We start from the raw sequence: 13,970 nt of genomic DNA on the forward strand, positions 1-13,970 counted from the left end.
AATGTTTACAGAAGGTATGAGTAAAAGGTATTCAGAATGACCGAATGATATTATCTTAAGCCATGAAAGGGAGCAATCGTTATTTAAATTTAAGAGCTATTGTATTATGTAGACAATATTAAGAAGACAAAATGAAATAGGCGATATAACTAAAATTTCCTTTAGTGTAACTAGTGGCAGTTAGACTGGATAAATAATAGTGAGTAAAAATAGATTACAACTTCTCTTTGAAAATTTATTTCGCAGAGTTTGGTAACCCGGAGAAAATATAGCCAATATTGAAAGAAGGCGAAATGAATGCATAATTTCTGGAAACTTATAAGAACCTAACTTAATTGGATGGCAAAACTGATTATCACATGAAGGTTTTGGTTATCATCCTATTATGTCGTAATGCGTGGGAGTTCAACTTTATTTTATTATATAGATAATTAAAAGGGAAAAGAAATGATATATATGAAAATTTATTGAAATCAATTGTAATATCTGATTTAAAATATTCATTAACAATTTTATTTTTATTTTCAGAAGAAGAACTCTATAACGACCACGGAAAAGGATACATGCCAGGTGAGTCAGTAACATGTTCTATTTCATACATTTTAAAAGTTTACGTGCAATTTTCAAATTCATCACAATATTATATTTGCATATTTTGCATTAATACAGTCGATTGTTGACAAGTAATTCGAAATCGATATAATAATAAAATAAGCAGATTTATGTCCCTTTAAACAAATGGTAATTCAAAGAAATGCATAAAAATCCTTCACTGCTTATGATAACCCAACCTTTGGCTGTTTCTAATAATCTATTATATTAAGGACGTTTGTCTGTATATGCGCCCATGTAAAAGTTAGAAACCCCACAAGACATACATGATATCTCTTTTTTCCAGTGGGCATCGAACAAAATATGATCGCATTATTTTTGTAATATTCATTTTTAGACGATCAACAGGAACAAAATAATCGGGATAGGTCGATATTTATAGCGTTTTTTTCTATTACGTATGGAATGGTACTTTTTGTGTTTGTGTGACAATCAAATATGTTGAACATAATAATATTTAAGAAGCGTATAATTGAACACACCAAATAATACAACGACTCTACTCCATTTGCACATTTTTATAATATGTAAGAAAGGTTATAAATTAATTGATTGAAAGAAAGGTAAAACATCAATTAATTGAAAGAAAGGTATAAATTAATTAATTGAAAGAAAGGTATAAATCAATTAATTGAAAGAAAAATATGAATCAATTAATTGAAACAAAGGTATAAATCAATTAATTGAAAGAAAGGTATAAATCAGTTAATTGAAAGAAAGGTATAAATCAATTAATTGAAAGAAAGGTATAAATCAATTAATTGAAAGAAAGATATAAATTAATTAATTGAAAGAAAGGTATAAATTAATTAATTGAAAGAAAGGTATAAATCAATTAATTGAAAGAAAGATATAAATTAATTAATTGAAAGAAAGGTATAAATTAATTAATTGAAAGAAAGGTATAAATCAATTAATTGAAACAAAGGTATAAATCAATTAATTGAAAGAAAGGTATGAATCAATTAATTGAAAGAAAGGTATAAATCAATTAATTGAAAGAAAAGTATGAATCAATTAATTGAAAGAAAGGTATAAATCAATTAATTGAAAGAAAGGTATAAATCAATTAATTGAAAGAAAGGTATAAATCAATTAATTGAAAGAAAGGTATGAATCAATTAATTGAAAGAAAGGTATAAATCAATTAATTGAAAGAAAGGTATAAATCAATTAATTGAAAGAAAAGTATGAATCAATTAATTGAAAGAAAGGTATGAATCAATTAATTGAAAGAAAAGTATGAATCAATTAATTGAAAGAAAGGTATAAATCAATTAATTAAAAGAAAGGTATAAATCAATTAATTGAAAGAAAGGTATAAATCAATTAATTGAAAGAAAGGTATAAATCAATTAATTGAAAGAAAAGTATGAATCAATTAATTGAAAGAAAGGTATAAATCAATTAATTGAAAGAAAGGTATAAATCAATTAATTGAAAGAAAGGTATAAATCAATTAATTGAAAGAAAGGTATGAATCAATTAATTGAAAGAAAGGTATAAATCAATTAATTGAAAGAAAGGTATAAATCAATTACTTGAAAGAAAAGTATGAATCAATTAATTGAAAGAAAGGTATAAATCAATTAATTGAAAGAAAGGTATAAATCAATTAATTGAAAGAAAGGTATAAATCAATTAATTGAAAGAAAGGTATGAATCAATTAATTGAAAGAAAGGTATAAATCAATTAATTGAAAGAAAGATATAAATTAATTAATTGAAAGAAAGGTATAAAATAAATTGAAAGAAAGGTATAAATTAATTAATTGAAAGAAAGATATAAATTAATTAATTGAAAGAAATGTATAAAATACTTAATTGAAAGAAAGGTATAAATTAATTAATTGAAAGAAAGGTATAAAGCAATTAATTGAAAGAAAGGTATAAATTAATTAATTGAAAGAAAGGTATAAATTAATTAATTGAAAGAAAGGTATAAATCAATTAATTAAAAGAAAGGTATAAATCAATTAATTGAAAGAAAGGTATAAATTAATTAATTGAAAGAAAGGTATAAATTAATTAATTGAAAGAAAGGTATAAATTAATTAATTGAAAGAAAGGTATAAATTAATTAATTGAAAGAAAGTTATAAATTAATTAATTGAAAGAAAGGTATAAATTAATTAATTGAAAGAAAGGTATAAATTAATTAATTGAAAGAAAGGTATAAATTAATTAATTGAAAGAAAGGTATAAATCAATTAATTAAAAGAAAGGTATAAGTTAATTAATTGAAAGAAAGGTATAAATTAATTAATTGAAAGAAAGGTATAAATCAATTAATTGAAAGAAAGGTATAAATCAATTAATTGAAAGAAAGGTATAAATCAATTAATTGAAGACAAAATTTAATACAACTCTACTTTATCTGTAAAAAATATCCTCTGAAATTAAACATGGCTTTCAATTCAAAATATCATTCCCTTAAAAACGACCAAATTATCTTTTCCCTTTTCAGATTACGTGGGTTGTTTTGCAGACGAGGAAGATAGAGCTTTGAATAGCATTTCTACTTCTTCCATGTATATGACTGTTGATTGGTGTAAGGGATATTGTGCAGACAATGGATACAAGTATGCTGCTCTACAAGTTCGTAATTTTCTATCATTTTATTAATATCATCTGTAAAAGACATAACTTATTGATTAAAATGAGCGGATTCATCTATTTTACATGTTGAACCAATAAATATTTTCCTTGATTTATATTTACTATCATAACTAAAATGGCTTCATATATTTAAGGTTTTATTCAGTTCAAAATAATATGTCACTTAACAAAATTCTGTGAATTATGTGAATGAAAGTCCGAAGTGAAATGGTAGAACAGGTTTCTGACTATTATCTTTGGTCAAAATGTCTATAACTTGTCAGACATGGTTATCTTTAAAAATTTCTATTTATCAAAAAAATCTTATAAAAATAGAACGAAGTTCATTTCTAATATTTAATACAATTTATAAAGTTGTCCTCTTTTAACATGTAAATAAAAAGAAATAAAAGAGAAAAATGTTAGTAAACGAATAAGTCTTTACGTAAAGAGAAAAATAACCATGTCTGACAACTTCCAGACCTAGATTTATAGACACGTAAACCACAGACAATAGTCAGAAACCTGTTCTACCATTTCATTTGAGACAAAAAGGTAGAAAGTCCACATGCTGGTAAATAAATGTCTAGTTAGTGGTGAAAGAAGAGTTCATATACGGATAAATATCCTGTTTGTAAGGAAAAGAAAAGAGTTCATATGAGAATATTTATTTGCACTCAGGTGCTGCAGTCAGACCGTGTGTAGGTAGTTATGTGTATGTGTGCACTATATTAAGTCCACATTTGTATGCGGTTGTCATAACTATGTTGGATCCTTAGAGCTTCTTATTGAACCTTAGGGCTAGACAACTTAGGAGAGAGGGAATCTGTTGCATTTTAAGAGAGAAATTTGTGGGTTGGTTCGAATGACGTCGAGTTATTATATATGCCTTGTTCTGGCCAAGAAAAAAGAAAGAATCTAGCGAGCACTCCCTTTTATCATCTCTTGTTGTGTACTCTTCAGTTCGCCCGAAAGATGGCCTCTGGATTGGGCAAGCCATAAAAAACGTAAAGGCTTGCATCAATCAACACCGAGCTTAGAAATTAAACACAGATTCTAAATTTTAATGATAGGTCGTTGTAGCCATGTTGCTTCTGCTGCTGTTGCTGCTGTGGTCGTTAGTAATCGCTGCTGTTACTACAATCTGAATATTTATCACTTATGCATCGAAATACTTCTAGAATTTAAAATGCTGTTGATAATATTACTCCATTTATTTAGGTGATATTATCATAAAACAAAAGCATAAACCAATCGTGAAACTGCATGCTGCCACATAACAACATAAGTTTAGGGAGTTGAGTTAGTGCTTTTCGGGCACTCCCTAATAAAATAATTATTTCAACACAAGCTACTGAATAAACGAACAAACAACTTCATAAAACTTAAAAGGTTTATTGAAGCGAGTCAGGGTAAGATGCCAAAAAGATATAACTCGGATAAAACTTGTCTGCCTTTGCTTGGTAGTTATTCCCAAGTGGGAATCGTCGATACCGGTGTAGGCAGAGAGGGAGAGTGAGGAAACAGGTCCGCTCTCTTTGGCGTCTGGCTGGAAAGAGAGAGTTTTTCTCGTCCGGAACGGAAGCAGTAAGAGTTTCTTAGGGGGTAAGGAAGGTCCTTGCGCTATGCCTCTGATTGGTCAGTATGTGCCATATCGCACAGTCAGGGGACGCACTGACGCACAAGAAAAAGAGTTCTATTTGTTACTGATACATAAGAATGCACCAAAGTTTTATCTGGACTTTACTTCTCCACATCTTATGAAGTATTGCCAAAGTTACGCAATGAAAACATTAATAACTCAAAGACTATTTCTTTGATCTGGCTGTTGTATGAATGATGATTACTTTTATATATTTGTGTACAGGTGTTGTTTGATACTAACATCTAATCTTTGACTCGCCCTTCTTATATAGTGCAAATTATAGCTACATTTCGATAAATAAATAATAGAATTAATGTTTTTATACCTTAAAATATCTAAAAAGTTCAAATGGTATATACATGTATGATATTTGTTTTTTTTTTTTTTATTGTAGTATAGAAAACAGTGTTTTTGTGGTAATGGTGATTATGATATTTATGGTATATCAAACAGATGTAATATGATTTGTACTGGAAATTCTCGTCAAAACTGTGGTGGAAAATGGGCGAATGATGTGTATAAAACTGAAAGTAAGTATCTCTCCAGAGTATGCTACTATTTACTTTCATATCTTGTTTTTGTGTGGCATTTTATCTCTGGAAATAGAACTTCTAATGATAATAATTGATAAGGTTTATTCAATTTATAGAAAAAAATGTAACCTACTGAGTCACATATTGAGCTCGCATTAATCGTTTGAATCAATGAAAATTCAAAATTAGTCTCTTTCTGCTCGCTATATCCCCTTTTATCTTTATTTTCTTTTTTCTCTGCGCCATTCTTCAGCTACAGGTTAAATAGTTTAACTACTTGTGGAGATATTTACTTTTTTAATAATACATATTCCAATCTTGACTGTTGTTCTGCTTGAGAGAGAGAGAGAGAGAGAGAGAGAGAGAGAGAGAGAGAGAGAGAGAGAGAGAGAGAGAGAGAGAGAGAGAGAGAGAGATGGAAACAAGAGTCATATACATAGTATAAAACAAGAGCAGGATATACAACAACATACAATAAGAGAGGGCAAGAGTGATAGACAGACATTTTATAAGAGATAGAACACTTGGAAAATTAAGTGTAAATTGTAACTAATTAGAAGAATTTTAAGTTGATTTGTTACAATATAACTCTATCCTCAAACTACGTAATAATTTATAATGAATTTTGTGTGATTAAATTAAGAAAAAGGCTTTAGGGAAACAAACGTTGATTACGTCAGCTTAAATATAATTATAGATACAAGATGCATAACTATTTATAGTTTATCTAAAAACTAAAGAGTTCTAGAAAAGGAAGATAATCCCCAACAATACGGTTTCTAATCAGAGAGGCGGTAGCACTCTCTATATAGGGATGGCCCGTACACGCCTATATACGCCTACAAAACAAAACTATCCAAATCTCAACTAAAATCAACTTATAAGTTTCAAAAAGCACATATTCTTACAGAGAAGCGTCTTACGAATCCAGCGAGTGCCAGAACGTCGGTTAAAATGTCAAAAGAGAGCAAAAAAAAAAAAAAAAGGTACAAAAATGGCCAATTGTTCTTCTTTCTTCTTTCTTCTTTCTTCTTCTGCTTTCTTCTTTCTTTTGAGACGATGTATCTCGGTGTACGAACGGTCTCTGACAACAGTTCAAGCATCAATCGACTGCTCTTTACACGGAGAAGTGCAGTGACCCATCGCTTTTTTAGCTAACTCCATAATTAAATAAGATTACGTGTAATAACAAGTTTTAAACACTATATACCCAATGTAGACAGACCATTTCGAACACGGAACTTCTCTCAAAAGGGACAGCTCCAAATAATACACCGGATGCTCACAGACGTTCCAGTTTGCCAGTGGCCTATATTTCTTGGACGCTGAATATTTGAGGTGAACGTTAAGGTTTTTTTCTTTAAACAGTAACCCACCAGCGTTAATGAAACCACAAAATCTTTATCTCAGTTGATCAAAATTGTTATAAGAGTAACCTATCAGCAAGTACGACGTCAAAAAACAATATTATAAAAACAAATAATTCTTCAGATTTTGGACTGTAAAATATGTACAAAATGTCAATGCTGTGACCAGGATTCGAACCTAGGTTAGCACGGCCACAACATGGGGTCCTAACCTCTAGACGATCACGGCTAACACTTACGTCTGTCGCTCTTGGCAGAAAGACACATGACTACTGTCAAACTATTGAAAAATAAGGAGAAAACTTGAAATTCTCAGGCGCAAAAATACACTATAGCAACCATTGTTAAATGCAGCTGAATCTCTTCGCTCGTTAAGAAAAGTAGATCAGACCAGTTCTTCTAAGAACTCACCAAACGCCAAAGGAAATAAGTTAAATTAACCGCAAAAGAAACTGCAAGAAAGTCATCTTCTAAGAACTCACTGGAAGCTGACCAAAAAGAATCAAAATCCAAGCCCTAGCCACAAAAATAACTAGATATTGTGGCTACTATACACAATCTACTAATAAAAACAAGTAAGTTTTCTAAAATAAACTACAATAAATTAACCAAGTAACCTCACACTGTCACTGATTAGGACTTCATATAAAGATAACAACTACACTATTGGTGTATACACCGTTCCACACTTTAACTATTGGTGACGGGGCAGTATCTCAATTCTACGAGAGTTGTCTTGCTATAAGATAAGTGATATTATAGTAAGATACACATAAGTGTTATATGTTTACATTTAATAAAAAATGCCAAAGTCAGCACGTAGTAAAAAAGCTCAGAGAAATATAGACTATGAAAAAAACAAAGTCAAGGTATTATCTGAGATAAAAAAGAATACTATCAGAAAAATGCTGAAATAATAAAAATTAAGTATCATGCAAATCCTGAGGCAAAGAAGGCTGCCTCACGTGATGACTCAAAAGCACGGTATAACAGGGATCTCGAGGGGAAAAAACTGCCTCACGTGCTCTTTATAACAAAGAACCAGAAAAAAAAGAAGGCTGCCTCACGTGCTCTTTATAACAAAGAACCAGAAAAAAAGAAGGCTGCCTCACGTGCTGACTCAAAAGCACGGTATAACAGGGATCCCAAGGGGAAAAAAACTGCCTCATGCACAAACTATTATAAATATAAATATCAAAAACTGCCAAATCTTTTCCAAAACGCCAAAGAATGAACCAAGAAAAATTTAATAGTGAAGGTATGAACATTTTAGAACTTTATAATACTCTAACTGTTTTATCAGAGAGGCGGTAGCACTCTCTATGTAATATAGAACCGATGGAGGACCAAGAGGCAACTCCTAAGGCCCAAAACCCAAAGACCTAAAACCCAGCAGGAAGCGACCTGCTACTAATGGAGGCGGCAATGAGCCGCCTCCTAAAAAAGACAATACTATCATGAATGTAAGTTTAAAAATAAGACTGTAAGTAAAAATACTAATTAACAAGAATAAAAAAGCATTGGAAATGCAAAAGGATATAGGGATGGTATGCTAAAAAGTATACAAACAAGATAGCTATGAATGGCTAGGCACATGGAAATAGAATTGCATCCAAAGTATAGCCCTATAGCTTTTTACAACCGTAATGATGGCACGGAATGAAGATTGGAGAAAAGCTATAGGGCTATACTTTGGATGCAATTCTATTTCCATGTGCCTAGCCATTCATAGCTATCTTGTTTGTATACTTTTTGGCATACCATCCCTATATCCTTTTGCATTTCCAATGCTTTTTTATTCTTGTTATATCAGAATGAAGTTACATGAAGTAACGAAGAAAGAAATGAGCAATTAATGTAACTTCAGTTTACGCAAAATACTATTTTATTTTTCAGCATTCATATTAACGGCCCAACAAATTTAAAATTATACTTTTAGTGGTTCATAAACATTAAAAGATTGGCGACAGTTTAGCTACAGAATATTAGTAAGTAGTTCTTTTTTTGTGAAAAAAAATAAATAAATAAACGTCCTAGACATCAAACAGTTTAACAATGGCAAAGTCTTTTGTTTTCTTCATTAAGACTTAGACATTGTGGGATGACGTCATTCTGGATATGGCGTAGCTTCAAATAAAAACGAGGAAAAAACACTGGAACATCCAAGTGGTTTCTCAGGATTCGTTTTTACAAGTGGCTATCATGTATCCAATGTTCCGTATGAATTTTGAAGGATTCGAACCAAGGACCACTGACGTTTCGATGAAGATATTCCGAAAAATGAAATGGCCAATTGGTGAGCTGTATTTATCGTTTTATCTGATTTCAGTGAAGTGAAATGCGATGCCAAGATTAACAGCAGATTCTGCAATTCGTGACAGTATGAAACAGTCCGAACAAGTGGCTTCCCATATAAAAAGTTTTCCAACTTGAAAAGCAATATCAACGGCCATTATCTCTGACTGGTTTTGAAATTGATGTAAACCCAGCAAAATCGAGACCTGATTTAATTACGTCATTGAGTGAAGAGAGAGCAAACTCGTCCACAGCAGTATTGAGATGCATGACATAAACGGAGTCGCAATAATCTATCAATACAAACCTTTGTCAAAACTTAAAATTCTACGGTCCATTTTGCACATATTCCTTCTATATTTCATCATGCCATCTTTTTGGAATACTTGAATAATTCTTCCAGTCACAATAATTATGTTGTAGTTTTTGTTTTTAATGTTGGAATTAGATTCAGAATGTCAGGGATCATCATACCTATCCCATCCTTATCTGTGTTAATATTTACATATTTCTATTTGTATAAAATTAGGTAGGTTTGTATTATATTATATATTACATATTTATTATATAATATAATTATATTATATATTACATATTATATATATATATATATATATATATATATATATATATATATATATATATATATATATATATATATATATATACTAGCATTTAAGCCCGGCGTTGCCCGGGTGTTTGGAGGTGTATGTTGAGCAAAAAAAAAAAAAAAAAGCGCTCAATTTTTAAAAATTTGACCTCTATTATGACCCCTTAAGATTCATTGTTTGGGCTCAAATCAAGTTATTAAGTTAGATCCATGTCCAAGGAATCTATATCTAAAATTTTAAGTGTTTAGACCCAAAATTGGCGGGGTAGTTTGGTAGAGTTCTTAAAGGTCAAATCGTTGAATTTTGACCCCTTAACAGTCAAATGTCTGTCCGAAAACCGATCACTAAGATTTTCACAAATCTCAGTACTCTGTATATCAAATTTCGAGCCTGTAGACTGACAATTGATAGAGTTATTGCGTAGGGAAATACACCCACACAGACACACACACGGGCACGTTCACTTTTATGTATATACTAGTATTTCAGCCCGTCGTTGCCCAGGTGTTTGGAAGTGTATGTGTAGCAAAAAAACAAAAAACAAAAAAAAAACGGTCAATTTTTTAAAATTTGACCCCTATTATGACCCCTTAACATTTAATGTTTTCGGCCTAAATCAAGTTATTAAGTTAGATCCATGTCCAAGGAACCTATATATAAAATTTCAAGTGTTTAGACTTAAAATTGTCGGAGGAGTTTGGTAGAGTTCTTAAAGGTCAAATCGTTGAACTTTGATCCCTTAATAATCAAATTTCTGGCCGAAAATGGATTACAAAGATTTTCCCAAATCTCAGCACCCGGTATATCAAATTTCGAGTCTGTAGACTGAATATTGACAGAGTTATTGCGTAGGGAAATGAACACACACACACACGTTCAGTTTTATAGATATATAGACTAGCAGTTGCGCCCGGCTTTGCTGGGGCCCTATGTACTGTTCATAATGTTATGTGCATATGTATATATTAAAAAGTGTGAATATGCAAAGTAATGCCTTTCTGTATAATAGTCTTCCTTACCTACCATAGAGAAAAGACAGACAGACAGATATTTTCACTTGTATAGGTGTATATATAGATAGTTAGATAGATTGGATACAATATATAGTAATGATTTAAAAAGTATATAAAAAAAAAGACTCATGCGCCACCACGGAGAATCGAAACCCAAACGTTCAGCTCAAGATTTATTTCGCCTCTGCCGTCAATGACTGGGCTATGAAAACATGTTTACTGCGAGGCTAAAAATTAAAACATGAACCAATAGCTACTACGTTATGCATTCGAAATGCCGGCGTTCGACCTTCACTTGGCAAATTTGATTTTTTTAAATTTTCACACTTTTGCACCAATTATTCCGGGCTAAAACCCAAATATAAAGTTTTGCATGGATTCAAATACCTTATATATGAAGTTTCATGTCTGTAGACCAAAAACTCTAGGAAGAGTTTGGTAGGCAAAATTTCTTAAACAAAAATATATATGTATACATAAATATATATGGAAACAATTTTGTGTTTACTATAAACTTTTTACGCAAATATTATGCAAGTATAAATCATGTCCAAAGGACCGACCCCATTCTTTGGGTGAGTGGTTCTTAGGGCATTGTTTTTGTTATTTGTTACCACTAACTGTTTTTGTCTGGATCTGACTTAAGCAGCTGGCCGGACTAGGGGAAACTGACGTGCCTTTTTAGGCAAAGGTCCCCCTAGTTTCCAAATTGGTGGGTTGGAGAAAGGCACTGGGCCAACAACTAGAGGGGGCAGGCCTCTACTCCTGAACATCATGGTGCTCCAGTGTTCGTGGCGGGGGGTACCACACCCGATGGTACCCCAGTGATTGGTTCGGGGGGCACCACACCCAATGATGCTCCAGTGTTCGTTCGTGGTTGAGATGGAAGATTCCACACCCAGTGGCGCCTCATTATCAAATGCCAGCTGCTCACCCTCTCCTAGGTTGGCGAAAATTTCAGGGGTCACCGCATGCAGTGGTTCCCCATCAACAAGGGAGTCTGGTAGGAAGATGCCTCGGAATCGTCCGCACTTGAAGAAACCCAGCACCCGTCTTATGTGGACCCACTTGAAGATTTTTTGAACCCCTGGGCCTTCGTGGGCGGAAGTGCCACCGGGGTTAACAAGGACACAGTGGTAGGCACATCGAGAGAGGAGGTGACTACAGCATGGGCAAACTATGTCGAGAGGAGGGGGCTGGACAGTACTGCAAACGCTGGCAAGCAACAGTCACCCTTTCACCAGCAGGGAAAAGGAAAGAAAGAGGAGAGAAGAATTAAGAGGAACAAAATTGGCTAATAGCAGCCCGCAAAAGAGACAACCATTGAAAAAATGGCGGTCACTGGACTTCGAGAAACCGATAATCAAGTTGCAAGAAGGCACTGCGGAAAAGAAGGAATGGCCCAGGTTGAAAGAAGGCCAACAAAACAAAGATCCAGAGATAATAGTGAAGTGCGGATGGGGGCCAAAGGGGCAGAAGACCCCAGAGGATTACAAAAAACTTTTCGAGGAAAAGTATAAAGTCCTCACAGAGGGGAATAAGATAAAGTCGCTCCCAAGAACCCTAGAAGGAATCAGAGCGAGAACAGTATCACTAGTGACCTTCGAGGAGAAAAGCAAAGGTCTCGCTGGACTCAATAAGAAATTTCTCGCAATGCTAGTAGAGACTAACATCCCAGCGACCTATGCAGTGTGAAGGAGCTTTGCGATGTGGGACATCCTATTGCCAACTGCTGAGGAGGCAGAAAAGTTTGCAAAAACAGATGTGATCTGGAAGGGCCTAAGATGTAAGCCTGAGTACCTGGAGAGAAGACGAACGGTCGTTTTCATATAGGTTTCCTGAGCTGCATAACAGAAGAGCAACTGGGGGCTATTCTATCCCAATACAGGGATGTGGAAGGAGTGACGCCAGTACAGGGGCAAAGAAATATCATGACAGGTGACTATCGCATTCAGATGAGAATCAACCAAGCCGGCTTCAACGCCATACCAGCCCAGTTGATTTGGGAATCTTGGACGATGTCAATTATTGTGCAGGGGAGGAGGCCCCATTGTTGGAATTGTTTGGCGCTGGGGCATATGGCAAAATTTTGCCTCAAAAAGAAGATGGAGAACTTGCCAGCAGCAGTTCCCTCGGAGAAGATGGAAAGGGGGGGGAACAAAGCAACCAAAAAGAATCCAATGAGTTGGAGCACAGTCGCAAAAGGAGGGAAGCAGGCAACAGTGGCTCAGAAGGAGAAGTTGAAGGTGGAAAAAACAAGAGAGGAGAAATCCGGAACCAAAAGAAAATTTACCTCTGAATCTGAAGAAGAGGAGGAGGAGAGTGGCTACCACGAAAAAAGTCAGGGAAGAGAGCCAAGAAGAAGAAAACCAGACCCCATGGATGAGCCCCTCCCCTTTTTAACACACCCGGTGTAGAAACACCAGCAGCAGAAGAAGTGGTTGTAGAAGCAGAAGACCAAGAGGACATCACCCCGCCCAGAAAAACTGTCCCTGACTGAGAGGATGCAAAAACGGCCTTTCCTACCCGGCGAGAGAGTGTGCGAGGTGGATACTATGCAAAGGTAGACGGACCTTAGTGCAGGGCAAAGAAAGCATTTAAAGCAGTTGGAGAAGTTAACAGTGGTAGGCAGAAAGGAGGTGGAGAAACCAAGCAACTTCCCGGAAGCCCCACTACAAATAACTTTTCTAAGGAAGAAAAAGAGTGCAAGGGTTAAGGCGCTCTGGAGGATGCTGGCGGAGACAAAACAAGCTATTCCGGGGCAAAAAATAAAATAGCAGACGACGAACATCCATCATTAATGCAGATAGCAGTGAAATGTGAAGGGAAGGTCCCCATTTATGTACACCCGTCCCTTTATAGAGCTCTCAAAATAACCTTCCCCCTGGATATGGAGGGACTGGTCTAAGGAGGTCAGTTCACAACAGAGTTGTTAACTGGCAGCATCAGTCAGTCCTTCGGCGTTCTAACCCCTGAGGATTTTAGACCCATTTTCGACGAATATTACTTGTTAGGAAATTATGGCAACAACCTTAAACCTAGCTAGTTTAAATGCGAGGGGCATGAGATCTTGAAGCAAGGCTGCTTGTGTGCTGAGGGATCTCGTGGGCCTTGAGGCAGATATAGCTGCGATTCAGGAGACCCACTTTGTTGGGACTAGGGATTGTGATGTGCTGGTGAACGACTTTGATGTTTACTCAGCATATGGTAATTCCTGTAGTCGTGAGGTTTCTGTGCTAGTGAGTCGCACTCTAGCTGTGACGGTTACTGTAGTCCACGTGGACGCTCATGGAAGG

General features: G+C 34.4%; 1 protein-coding gene across 18 annotated transcripts in view; it reads left to right on the forward strand.

Annotated features, from left to right (window-relative positions):
• LOC145277807 (uncharacterized) overlaps window positions 1-13,970 on the forward strand; it is a 262,143-nt gene that overhangs the window by 150,570 nt on the left and 97,603 nt on the right. For all 18 annotated transcript variants that reach the window (XM_080129669.1, XM_080129671.1, XM_080129670.1 and 15 more), the window contains 3 exons: window positions 529-570; window positions 3,080-3,210; window positions 5,250-5,385. In XM_080129669.1, the coding sequence (XP_079985795.1) occupies window positions 529-570; window positions 3,080-3,210; window positions 5,250-5,385 (309 nt within the window). The remainder of the gene's footprint in view (window positions 1-528; window positions 571-3,079; window positions 3,211-5,249; window positions 5,386-13,970) is intronic.

The sequence above is a fragment of the Euprymna scolopes genome, chromosome 6 (assembly GCF_053919585.1).
Source record: "Euprymna scolopes isolate OS-2025 chromosome 6, ASM5391958v1, whole genome shotgun sequence".
Taxonomy (NCBI): domain Eukaryota; kingdom Metazoa; phylum Mollusca; class Cephalopoda; order Sepiida; family Sepiolidae; genus Euprymna; species Euprymna scolopes.